The 13,059-nt window shown below is 49.3% G+C and overlaps 1 protein-coding gene across 3 annotated transcripts in view; it reads right to left on the bottom strand.

Annotated features, from left to right (window-relative positions):
* Nucleotides 1–4,927, bottom strand: part of LOC147662869 (tapasin-like) — a 102,669-nt gene extending 97,742 nt beyond the window's left edge. Inside the window, exons 1-2 of one of the 3 annotated variants that reach the window (XM_086950837.1) lie at nt 4,808–4,927; nt 4,282–4,366 (exon numbers count right to left, since the gene is read on the bottom strand). In XM_086950837.1, the coding sequence (XP_086806963.1) occupies nt 4,282–4,336 (55 nt within the window). In that variant the 5' untranslated portion in view covers nt 4,337–4,366; nt 4,808–4,927. Of the gene's footprint in view, nt 1–4,281; nt 4,426–4,637; nt 4,733–4,798 lie in introns of those variants that run through there. The other 2 variants (XM_086950836.1, XM_086950838.1) reach the window with 2 other exon arrangements.
* Nucleotides 4,928–13,059: the final 8,132 nt, after the last annotated feature.

Genomic DNA, 13,059 nt, shown 5'->3' with positions numbered 1-13,059 from the left:
AACCAGCACAAGGTCACCTGCACACAGGAGGTCAGAGAGTAGCGGCCCTCTGGTGTGCGATGTGAACCGTTCATATGGTGTGGAACAATTTTTTACTTTATTATGCAGCGCCGGCTGGTATAATTAGGAAAGTTGGAAAGTTGAAAATATTTATAGAGCGCAGTGTGACCTAGCGGCTTCCTGGCGCTAGATGACAGACGGTATTGGATGAGAGGGGACACCAGGAGATTACTGGGCAGCAAAGGCTAGGGCGAACAGATGAGTTTTGAGCGCCTTGCGGAAATGCAGGTACTCGGTGATTGACCCGATGATGAGCGGAAGCTATTCCAGAAGCGGGGGGCAAGAGTAGAAAATCTAGTGCCACCTACTCTGGTCTTACGAAAGCGGGGAATGCTGAGAAGAGACTGACTAGAGAAACGAAGGTCACGGCAGGGGAGGTAGTGCGTGATCATGGAGTTAATGAAGGTAGGCGCCGTACGGGCGCGGGCCATGAAAACTATGCATCCCATCTTAAAGAGAGTTCGCTGTAAGATGGGTAGCCAATGGAGGGATTTAAGAAACGGAGTGATGTGGTGGTACCTGGGAAGCCGCTAGATAAGGCGAGCAGCCTGATTTTGGATGGTCTGGAGGCGTCGCAACTCGTAGGCGGGAATGCCCACGTACAGGCAGTTCCCGTAGTCCAAGCGAGAAAGAATCATGGCTAGGACAATGATTTTTAGAGCGTCGGAAGAAAAGAACCTGGAGATATTTCGAATAACCCTAAGGGACAGAAAACAGGAGGAAACAACGGAGCTGACCTAGGGGCGCATGGAGAGGTCCTGGCTGATTGTGATTCCAAAGGTTTTTACCGAGACAGAGGGAACAGGGGGGGGGCGAGAATGGAGGGCCAGAAAGCAGAAGTCCAGGGGCTGGTAGAACCGCCCGTCAGGACAACCTCCGTTTTGTCCGGGTTAAGCTTGAGGTGATTTTGGTTCATCCAGTCTGAAATAAAGATAAGTGTGGTCTGAGATTTGAGGAGGGAGTCTGAGGGAGAGGAAAGATCAAAGACAAGCTGAAGGTCATCAGCGTAGTTATACACGGAGACCTCCATGTTAAGCAGAGAAATGATAAGGGGATAGATATATAGATTGAAAAGAAGGGGGGATAAGGAAGAACCTTGGGGAACCCCGCAGGACACCGGGCGGGAAGGGGCAGAGAAGCCGGAAAGACGGACAGCTTGTGTCCGGCCTTGAAGGAATGAGGCGAGCCAAGATAAGGCAGTGCCCTGGATGCCCGCTGCCTTGACACGGCCGAGAAGGATGGAATGGTCGACCGTGTCAAAAGCAGAGGACAAATCAAGAAGCACCAAGGCTGGAGGAGAGTTGGAATCCGCCTTACTCTTAAGCTCGTCCAAGACAGACAGAACCACAGATTTGGTCGAGTGAACCGGGCGAAAGCCTGCTTGATGAGAAGCCAAAAGATGGTTCTCCTCGATGTAAGCCGACATGCAGGAGGTGACGTGGCTCTCTAGGATCTTAGCTAGATAAGGGAGAAGGGAGATGGGCCTGATGTTGGCTGGGAGAGAGGGGTCAGAGCCAGTTTTTTTTAAATGGGGATGACAGTGGCCGATTTAAAAGAGAGCGGGACCGTACCCTGAGAGATGGATGCGTTAAGAAGGGATAAGGGAGGGCCGGGACAGCCAGAGAATATCTCCCTTAAAATGCGAGCCGGGCCGCAGTCAGCGGGGGACCCTGAATTGATATTCCTAAGCAAGATAAGGAAGGATTCCTTAGAAATAGTTGAGAAGTGGTCCAAGGAGGAGGACAGCGGGGGTAGGGGAGGGGGGGAGGGGGGAAGATGACGCAGGGATATTCCGTTTGATGTTAGCGATCTTCTCGAGAAAAAAATCATTCAAAGAAATGCAAAGGGCTTGGGAAGGGACAGGGTTGGGATTAACTCTGTCTGAGGCAGCCAGATTATGGATAATGGAGAAAATCTCCTTGGATTTATAGGTCGCTAGCAACATTTTATTAGAGAAGTAATCCAATTTAGCTGAAAGAATAGCTCTCTTATAGTTTTTTAGGAGGGACTGTGTCGGTCTCTCAGAAGGGGGCAATAGTTGCGCCTCCACTGGCGCTCAGCTTGTCCGAGAGCTCATTTAAGGACCTTAAGATCACTAGAAAACCATTTATTGGCTTTGTGGAGACGACAAGCCTTGACCCTCCTGAGGGGGGCGACCATGTCACAGGAAGAGGATAGCACCCCTGCTCAAATTAAGCTGGGTGAAAAAAAACACCCTGCAACATTCCGCAGTCTCCTGATGAGATGCTTGTTGTTCTCGGTTTAGAGGGCGATCTTGTGGTCTAGCTTGCTGGTGAGGAGAGTGTGGGTGATGATTTTCTGAGTGTTCCCTGGGCGCCATTTGAAAATCTTCCCCGGTATCTTCAATCCGCGGACGCATAAGGCACTGAAGGCGTTGACTCGGGCTGTGATGTTGAGTTTGCAGTCGAGGATGATCCGACGTTTCTTGTTTTGGGTTACTTAGTTCTGAGGTAAGTCTCGATAATTAGCATTACTGCCACGGTGGGTTTATCGTTCCACACTGCATCACCCGTGTGGGCTCTTTATCGAACTGAGGTATGAGCAGCCCATTGCGAGTAGAGGTGGTTAGACAAAGAGTGTCACTGAATGAATGCAGAAGGGGAGACCCACACTATGCAGCAGAGTTGACTTATGCAGCAAGATAAGGCACATTATGTGCTGCAATAAAACACATTTTGATTAGCATTAGTTTGTTATGTTTTTTACTCTTGTTAGCACTGTATGGGCCTGGGCTGCACCTCATTAGTACAGATTTAACACGGAAGTGCAGCAATAAGCAACTGAAAGGTGAACAGTCAACCTTTGCAAAGGGTCTTCAACAGCGCTGGAACATGTGCTGTAGCATTATTTAGTAACTTTTTTATCTCTGTTTATTAGCATTTATCAGTATAGCACAAACCGTATTTCAGGAGAATTTAAAGGACACATGATCGGCATCTGGCCAACTGACCCCACCATGAAACATACCATTAACTTCCCCCCCCCCCCCCCCCCAACAGTCCCCCCTCCTCACCCACGACAGATGGCATTATTTCAAGTTTGTATTATGGCACCCATGTTTCTGTACCCCTCCCCCTGTCCCCATTGCCTCTTCTCAGTACGACGGCGTGCATTCACTCCCCATAGGTGGGGGCAGGTGTACGGGAGGTGGGGGCAGGTGTACGGGAGGTGGGGGCAGGTGTACGGGAGGTGGGGGCAGGTGGACGGGATGGTGGGGAAGGTGGACGGGAGGAGGGGGCAGGTGGACGGGAGGAGGGGGCAGGTGGACGGGAGGAGGGGGGGGTGTATGGGAGGAGGGGGAAGGTGTATGGGAGTTTTGGGGCAGGTGTATGGGAGTTTTGGGGCAGGTGTAAGGGAGTTTTGGGGCAGGTGTAAGGGAGTTTTGGGGCAGGTGTATGGGAGTTTTGGGGCAGGTGTATGGGAGTTTTGGGGCAGGTGTATGGGAATTTTTGGGGCAGGTGTATGGGAGTTTTGGGGCAGGTGTATGGGAGTTTTGGGGCAGGTGTATGGGAGTTTTGGGGCAGGTGTACGGGAGTTTTGGGGCAGGTGTACGGGAGTTTTGGGGCAGGTGTATGGGAGTTTTGGGGCAGGTGTACGGGAGTTTTGGGGCAGGTGTATGGGAGTTTTGGGGCAGGTGTACGGGAGTTTTGGGGCAGGTGTATGGGAGGTGGGGTCAGGTGTACGGGAAGAGGGGGCATCTTCACCGACTTGTGCTGGGTTTGTAGTTGAGGGATCTCGGCCTTCCGAGAAGGAGGGATTTTTACATCTCGAAAGTGAAAGGCGCCAGAAATCTCCCGGTGGAAATCCCCTGAATGAGACACTGGGACCGAGGGAGAAGAGACACTCGGGGACCGGACGGAAAGAGACGGGGGGGGGGGGGGGGGGGAATTGGCCCACGAGGCGAAAGAGACACCTTTTGTTGTGTGAGAGACGGATTACCAGACATCCGACGCAAAGGGAAGGCAGCAGCAGTTCAAGTGGGCAAGAGACCTCAGAACCAGGAAGAGACAGCCATGCTGGGGGTGAGACGGCCGCCAAGGGACCGTGAGATTCATACTCATGAAGAGACAGACACCTGTGACAGAGATACCCCTTGAGGCGAAGAGACGCAGCCCGGGAAGAGACAGCAAAGAGGCCTTGACAATAACCATAGGGAGAGACACTCATACCCTGAAAGTAACACCCCCGGCAGAGGCTCACCCGCAGCAGCGCTCAGCAGCAGAGACACTCTGTAGATTGTGGAGGGCGGCGCCATCTCGAGGGTGCTGAGGAGAGGACGAGAGACTGCGCAGGAGCCGTGTGATCCTCGCCTCTCAGGGGCGCAGGAGCCGTGTGATCCCTGGCCTCTCAGGGGCGCAGGAGCCGTGTGATCCCCGGCCTCTCAGGGGCGCAGGAGCCGTGTGATCCTCGCCTCTCAGGGGCGCAGGAGCCGTGTGATCCCTGGCCTCTCAGGGGCGCAGGAGCCGTGTGATCCCTGGCCTCTCAGGGGCGCAGGAGCCGTGTGATCCCTGGCCTCTCAGGGGCGCAGGGGCCGTGTGATCCTCGGCCTCTCAGGGGCGCAGGAGCCGTGTGATCCTCGGCCTCTCAGGGGCGCAGGAGCCGTGTGATCCTCGGCCTCTCAGGGGCGCAGGAGCCGTGTGATCCTCGGCCTCTCAGGGGCGCAGGGGCCGTGTGATCCTCGGCCTCTCAGGGGCGCAGGAGCCGTGTGATCCCTGGCCTCTCAGGGGCGCAGGAGCCGTGTGATCCTCGGCCTCTCAGGCTGTCTCCGACGCTTCGAGTGTCAGCGGCTGCGATGCCTCCTGGCTGGCGTCTGTCTCTTCCGTGCTGCCGTCGCTCTCTCTATGACTACAGGAGGTGGGAGGAATGGGTGCACACTCTATAAGTACTTTCGCTTTCACTTCTGAGCGTCCCGATGCCAGGGCCCTGCCATGCTTCGCTTGCCTCGGTGGTGCGTTCGCTGGGAAGCCGAAAGTACCATTCTAACTCTAAGCCAAGAATATTTCGCAAAGTATTTTTAACAAGCATTTGCAATGCAATAGGTCTCGCATTAGGAAAGTTTGAGCTATTGGTATTGTAAATGGCAATATTTTTATTTATGTGTTGTTTTTCAAAATAGCGAAATTAATAGCTTTATTATTTACAATGTCAATAGTTTTAACTTTAGCAAATGTGACACCTATAGCATTTGTAATGCAATATAAAAGTTATTGTAATTTATAATGGCAATAGCTTTTGTGAAGATTATGTTCATTGTATTTTTATTGTGGCGAAAATCCAAGAACAGAAGTTAAATATTAACATCTTTTTGTGACATTTGTAATAATGCTTGAAACATTGAGAGAACATATTTGAACCAGTTGTTGTTGAATGGTTGCACAGATTGATGCTGTGGTGGCGCTGAGTGATGCTGAATGATGCTATGGTGATGCGATAGATAGAGGGAGGGGCGATAGATAGAGAGTGATAGATAGAGGGGGGATAGATAGAGCGCGGGCGATAGAGGGGGGGCAATAGATAGAGAGCGATAGATAGAGGGGGGATAGATAGATAGAGAGCGATAGATAGAGGGAGGGGGCGATAGATAGATAGAGTGAGAGCGATAGATAGAGGGAGGGGCGATAGATAGAGAGCGATAGATAGAGGGGGGATAGATAGAGCGGGGATAGATAGATAGAGAGCGATAGATAGATAGAGGGAGATACATAGATAGATAGATAGATAGATAGACAGATAGATAGATAGAGTGAGGGCGATAGATAGAGGGAGATAGAGGGCGATATATAGAGGGCGATAGAGGAGATAGAGGGCAATAGATAGAGTGAGGGCGATAGATAGATAGATAGATAGATAGATAGATAGATAGATAGATAGATTAGATAGATAGAGTGAGGGCGATAGATAGATAGATAGATAGATAGAGTGAGGGTGATAGATAGATAGATAGATAGATAGATAGATAGATAGATAGATAGAGTGAGGGCGATAGATAGAGGGAGATAGAGGGCGATATATAGAGGGCGATAGAGGAGATAGAGGGCAATAGATAGAGTGAGGGCGATAGATAGATAGATAGATAGATAGATAGATAGACAGACAGACAGATAGATAGATAGATAGATAGATAGATAGATAGATAGACAGATAGATAGATAGAATAGATAGATAGATAGATAGATAGATAGATAGATAGATAGATAGATAGACAGACAGACAGATAGACAGATAGATAGATAGATAGATAGATAGATAGATAGATAGATAGATAGATAGAGAGCGATAGATAGAGGAAGGGGGCGATAGATAGAGAGCGATAGATAGAGGGAGGGGGCGATAGATAGATAGATAGATAGATACAGACAGACAGACAGACAGATGGCGATAGATTGTATTTATGTTGCATTGAGTAGAGTGTAATTATGTGGCGTGTAAAATTATGTGGCACTGAGTGGTATTTGGAGTGTATGTTGCATTGAGTGCAGTGTAATTATGTGGCTTGTAATTATGTGGCACTGTGTGGTAAGCTTTCAAGTACCTCCAGTTATTAAGCCTTCAGAGAGCATAAAAGGCAGAAAGGTCCTCTGCACCATGCTACAGTCTACTATTTGACTGTGTGGCTGATCATTAAAGACGGATTACTAGGGAGCCCCCAGCCCCCCTCTCTTTTGGGGCAGAGGGGATTCTGGGAGTCTCAAATCGACATTTGTATGTTCCATTCTAGTGAGTAATGCCCTCCTGCGACATGGAAGCTTTCTACGGTATAACATATCTCATTACTGCTATGTGTTGTGTACACATTTTTATAGGTGCTAAGCCTCTTTTAACCTAATTACATGAAGTTGTGCTGACATTAGTATGCATTTAACAAACACATATGGAAATTATTTCCTTCTCATATTAAGTGCAATTTAAGAAATGAAATCTGAATATTTACAAAGAGCATAATAACATTCACATTCCGCAACCACATAACAAGAATAAACAGCTAACTTCCTACAGAGGCAAGTGTTCATGAGGGAAACGCAAAAGATATATCTGCTAAACTTCCACTGACAGTACTTTAAGGGCTGTGCTATTCCACTGGGGATTGTGCATTATTTGTTACAAATCAATAAATTACTTTATTATTTGCACTGCTTGAGGCACTTTAGAACTTGTCTGACAAATTGGAAACCGCATATTTTTACCATTTAGTTGAAAAGTGTTATTGCCATTGGTGTAATAAGTAAAAAAAACATTGTCATTTTCAATGCCAACAGCTCTAGCTTTAACAAATGCATTTGAGTATTTACACGGAAATTGAAATAGCACTTAGTGACATTTAAAACAATGGAAAGCGTTACTTGCCCTAACGTATGGCGTGGGAGCACTTTGCATCACATGCACAAATTGATAAGTTACAAGTATGTTCATGAAATACATGATGTTACGACAAGAGTTTCAAGATGTAGGAGTCAGTCTTTGTTGGTATGAATTATATGTAACAAGAGAGTGGCTGGGAGAAACACTAAGTCACGATTTAAAATGTAAGGCAGTGCTTAGAGTTGTCTGTACTAAAGAAAGGTTATTTGTCATAACAGAAACCCACTTACCGATCTACATAAAATAAAACTCCTCTGCATGTAATGTGTTATTCTTTGCTGTAGACTTTCACTGTAACATAAAGAATGTTGACTGAGACTGTGTTTTATGACTCCGCACCTTGCAACTCTACCCTCTTTTATAGCGACACCTTAACCCCAAATATATTGTTTCCTGGAGTAATTGACGTTTTTCCAACACTGAGGCAAAATGTCTTAACAAGCCTCCGTATGCTGTTCGCTCAACCACATCAACTACATAACTACTGGAGGCCGCATCTTTTTGTTCCTGGCTGCACGTAGTTGAAAGACCCTACTGTTGCAACGGGAGTTGCAATAGTGGTGTGTGTAGTGCAGAGGACAGATTAAGGAAGGGTGAAGGCGGCCCCATTCTGGGGGGAAAAACACGAACATTATGAAGTGGATACCGTGTCCAGTAAAATAAAATAAAGGCATGCAACACGAAGTGCATATATGGGGGTAAAAAGGGTGAGGGAAGTGGAACAGTGGCCTGATGGAGGAAGATGGACTGTAACAAACTAGCAGGAGAGAGGAGGGAGGAGGTGGCCGCTACAGCCTAGGGAGTGGACGTTCGCATGAAGAGCAGCTCTTCCTAAAACTTTATTAAAGCCATTAGAGTGAAAGCGTGTCATTGGACACTTGATAAAAAAAATCCTTTGTTAAAATAAATACAGCAAGCCGCATGTAAACAAAGGTGGGTGGTCGCAATGGAAGAAAGCGCAGCTCAAAAAGAAAACAGTCAACACTGTAACTGATCAAGCAGGCAGCTTATAGCCCAGGGAGTGCATTCACATGTTCTCACAGCGGCTGAATATCGCGCATTACTCGTCGCTGTAGCAGTCTCTGTCACTGCTGCAGCTCAGCAGTAATAGGCCCTTCTCAGGCCACAGGAGAGCGGCTGCTGGTACCGCACACTTCATCGTTCTTGTGGATCCGATCCACTGAGAAGAAAGCACTACAGCCGGCCGTAAAGCGGGGAGGGGCCATATTTTAAAAAAATGCTTCTACGCTTGAGAGCGCTTTGTTACCAGGCCGGTGCCCACCCGGCATTTGCCCCGAGTGCCTCGAGTGCACTTTATCTCATTATTTACGGGACCCGTTTTTAGGTCCTTTGCGAGTGCCCACCTCACATATATAATTATATTTTAATTCGAGGTTACCTACCCCTCTTGCCCCCGAAAGAAATCACCGCCGCAGCCCTGCTCAGTGAAAACCGGAAGTCAGGCACTTTTGGCCGAGACGGGGGCGGGGCCTGCAATCGGGCAGGAAGTCCCGCCCGCCGCCACCGAGGAAGAAGTGAAGCCGGCCGACTGATGGCCTCTCCGCAGAGTTGAGGAGAGTCCCGGGGCTGCCAACAGCAAAACAGCCAGAGTGTTGCGGGGCTCCCAGGTGCTGGAGGGAGCCCCGGAAGTGAAGTCCTGCCCCCTGGTGCCGCGACGAGACGAGACTGCCGCAGAGAGGAGCCCGATCCCAAGCAACAGCCCGGTGAGTGCCCGACCAGCGCTGCAGAGGAGACACGGAACACGCCGAAAGAGCCCAGTGAGTGGGAGGGGAGGGGGGGTGTTCGCGCGTGTGTCTGTGTGTGTTCGAATGTGTCTGTGTGTGTGTATGTGTGCGATGGCGGCGGCGGCGGGTCGTTGTATGTGTGCGTGCGTGTGTGTAGGTGCGCTGGTGTGTGTGTGTGGGGGGGGTCTCTGTGTGTGAGTGTAGGTGCGCTAGTGTGTGTGTAGGTGCGGCGGCGACGGGGGGGTGTGTGCCTGTGTATGCGTGTGGCTGTGTATGCGTGTGGCTGTGTATGTGCGCATGTGTGACTGTGGGTGCGCGTGCACGCAGTCAAATGCAGCACCAGAGAAGCGCGTGGCACACTCTTGTCCCTCATTCCCCCGAGACCGGCAGCTATAAGTCTCCAGCCTGGACGCATCCTTCGGATGCTAATTCCAGGCGAGACCTAAAAAGGGTTGAAAAGTAGTATTTTTGGATTGCTCTGACAACGGCGCTTAAGGGCAGCAGAAGGGCTGCCACTGGAGCAGCGCCACGATCCGAGCCAGTGCAGGCAGCTCGCGTGGCCTCGTGCAATGCTTGTTTGCTACAACTGGTTATGGATGACTTTGTCAACTTGTGACAAAGATTTGAGTTTCATGTGATCTTGGGATACCGGTTTCTATACTTGATATATTCAGGGATGATTGATTGTCATCCATAACCATTTGTAGAATCAATCACTGGGAGATGGATTAGTTAGTTAGAATAGTTTGTGATTTTAAAATGTGGAGTTAGTTTTGATGGAATGTTGTTTGCTTTCTATATATTAATGTGGGAGTAATTGAACCAGGGCCATTTTATGTTTCTGCTTTTTGCACTGCCAGAAAGCAGAATGGTGTTTGGTTGTGGGCGGGTGGGCGGGGTGCTCTGCGAGCTGGGCTGCGCAGGAGGGGTGTGCCCACTCCTGAGTGCGCATGACTGGTTTGGTCAGCCATGTGGGTCCGACCAAACCAGTCACGCGCACTCTGCCCTTCTCCATGTAACCTCCAATGCAGACTACGTGGAGTACGTGGCCGGGCCATTAGCCCCTGGCTGGGCAGTGTCCCGACCAATCATTGGCATAGGGGTGGGAGCCTGGCTGCCTGCTTCCTGTTCCTGCTGTCCGAGCCCTCGCGCTCTCACATTGGGTGGTGGTAACACCCCGTTCCACGGCCTCCCCACTGCCACTTAGCAAAATCAAACTACCAAGAAAGCGTTTTGCTTTCATCAAATTACACATTTACCCATCGTACATGTAGGTCTAAGGAACTCTACAGAAAGATGCGAAGAAGTCTCACAATAGTTTTAGAAGAAAATAAAAAAGATTGAACTCTCACTCCAATCTGAGTCAACATGACGGAAAGCGTCTGACCCTTGGTCACTCTCCGGAGAAATCTTCAAGGACGATCACATTTATAACGTCACAAAGCTCAGACCTCCCTCCCACTTTCTTGAAACCCTTTTTCCACCACCACCTGTAAGATATTAGCCTCTCCTTCACACTACACCGGGCCAGCTTTGTCTGTTTAGCTCCACTGCCGACTGAAAGTCAACGCCTAAAAAGGAGATGCTTGGTAGCTCAGCGAGCTGAAAGTAGTACTTGAGGCCTGTGTTTTCCAGGACCCTGGCAGTCCTTGCAATGAGGATTGTCCACCCGCACTTCAGTCACACAAGCTCTGGCTACAGCATCTGACCACCGATATGGAGTTAAAATATTCTTCATGGTCACAAAAAAGCAGGTTCTGCTCATCAGACCTGATGTAAAATGGCCCAATGTATCTGACGAGGGACCCTTCTGCACTTGACACTCAGTGGTAGCTGTGGTTGAGCAGTCGAGGCTCCGTTGGGGGGTGATGTCGATACAGGTCAGTGAAAACGACTCGTAGCTCAGAGGTCAAATAGTACGAACATTAAATCAATGCCCAGCCGAATACTTCCTTTTACAAGAAAAGTAGTCTTTTTTTTCTAACTCTACGCATGTTATGTTATGTTATGTTATTAAAATATTTCTAAAGCGCGCTTTCACCGATTGGTTTCTTGGCGCTGTGATCAGCAGTGACATGAACAAAGGGGGGAGTTGCGTTATTGAAATGCTTGTCTGAAGAGCCAGGTCTTCAAGGCTTTCCGGAAGGAGAGGAGGTCTTGACAATTCCGGATCTCCAGGGGGAAGGAATTCCACAAGCAGGAAGCAAGGGTCGCAAACCTACGGCCTCCTGCGCACTTAAGTTTGAAGGAGGGCGTCTGCAGGAGGCTCAAGTGGAGTGAGCGTAGGTTGCGGGATGGAGTATATCTGGAAATCAGTTGGTTAATGAATGAGGGACTTTTACAATAGAGGGACTTGAAGATTATGCAACCAGTTTTAAAGGCACAGCGCTGGGTTACTGGGAGCCAGTGTAGTTTCCTTAGTAGGGGGGTAGCTGCGTGTCGCCTAGGTTGGTTCAGGATTAGCCTTGAGGCATGGTTCTGTACCATCTGGAGTTGCTTAACTAGGTAGTTGGGAAGACCTAGGTAGATAGCGTTCGCGTAGTCCAGATGGGACAGTACAGTTGAGATCACAACCTGGGTGATTGCCTCTGAAGTAAGCAGACGGCGTACCTTCCGAATTTTTTTTAGTTGGAAGAAGCACTTGGAGACCACCTGACCTACTTGCCCTTTCAGTGATAGGTCGCGGTCCACGGTGACTCCAAGTGTTTTGGCTGACAAGGAAGGTGTTGGAGCTTGGCCTAATTCAGAAGGCCAATAGTGTCGGCCCCAGTACTTGGTGCTGTCGCCGGTCAGAACTAACTCGGTTTTCCCCGGGTTTAGTTTGAGCTGGTTCTGGTCCATCCAAGTTTTGATGAAGCTCATGGTAGACTGGAAGTGCAGTATGGAGTCTTCAGTGTTGTCGATGGTAAAGAGCAGTTGTAAGTCGTCTGCGTAGTTGAAGACTCTCACCTGTTTGTCTCTTAGGGTCTGAATCAGGGGAAGTATGTAAAGATTAAATAGGTGAGGTGACAGGGAGGAACCTTGTGGCACTCCGCAGGTGATGGCCTGTTTGGCACCCATTAGATCACCAAGGCGTAGTGTTTGGTTGCGGTCTGTCAAAAAGGATCTCAACCAACAGGCTGCTAGGTCCCGGACGCCGGCCTGTTCGACACGGTCGACCAAGATGTTGTGATCGACCGTGTCAAAAGCGGCCGAAAGGTCCAGGAGCACCATGGCCTGTGGGGAGCGTCTGTCGGCGCAGTCACGCAGGGTGTCCAAAACTGTTGTGACTACTGCTTCAGTGGAGTGTGCAGGCCGAAAGCCTGCCTGGTGGGGGTCAAAGCAGGAGGATTCCTCAAGAAAGTTAGAGAGGCACTTGGCCACGTGCGCCTCTAGAACTTTTGCCAAATAGGGCAGCAGCGAGATGGGTCGAAAGTTGGCTTTGCAAGCTGGGTCTGCCCCAGGTTTTTTTAGCAGCGGGATGACTATGGCCTCTTTAAACACTGCGGGAACTGTGCCAAGAGACAGGGAGTTATTCAGGAGGGTAATGGCAGGGGCTGGGTGTGTCAGGAAGCACTCTTTTAAGATGTAGGGCGGGCAACTGTCCGAGGGTGCACCGGATTTTACTCTTGATAGCAATTCCCGAAATTGGTCCTGGGTAATAGGTGGGAAGCTACTAAGGATGTTGTGGTTAGGCTTGATAGTCATACCAGACGTGAGGGGGGACACCGGTTGAGGGATACTGGCTTTGATGTCCAGTATTTTGTCAATAAAGTAGACATTAAGTGAGTCACAAAGCGGTTGAGTGGGGATGATTTTAGGACGAACAGTGTCTAAATTTGTTAATTCGTTTAAAATGGAAAAGATGTCCTTAGATTTATTTGTGGATTCCAGA

Source organism: Lissotriton vulgaris, unplaced genomic scaffold (genome assembly GCF_964263255.1).
Source record: "Lissotriton vulgaris unplaced genomic scaffold, aLisVul1.2 SCAFFOLD_1959, whole genome shotgun sequence".
Lineage (NCBI taxonomy): Eukaryota > Metazoa > Chordata > Amphibia > Caudata > Salamandridae > Lissotriton > Lissotriton vulgaris.
The sequence above is the reverse complement of the archived record's forward strand: the minus strand, read 5'-3'. Positions and strand labels throughout refer to the sequence as shown.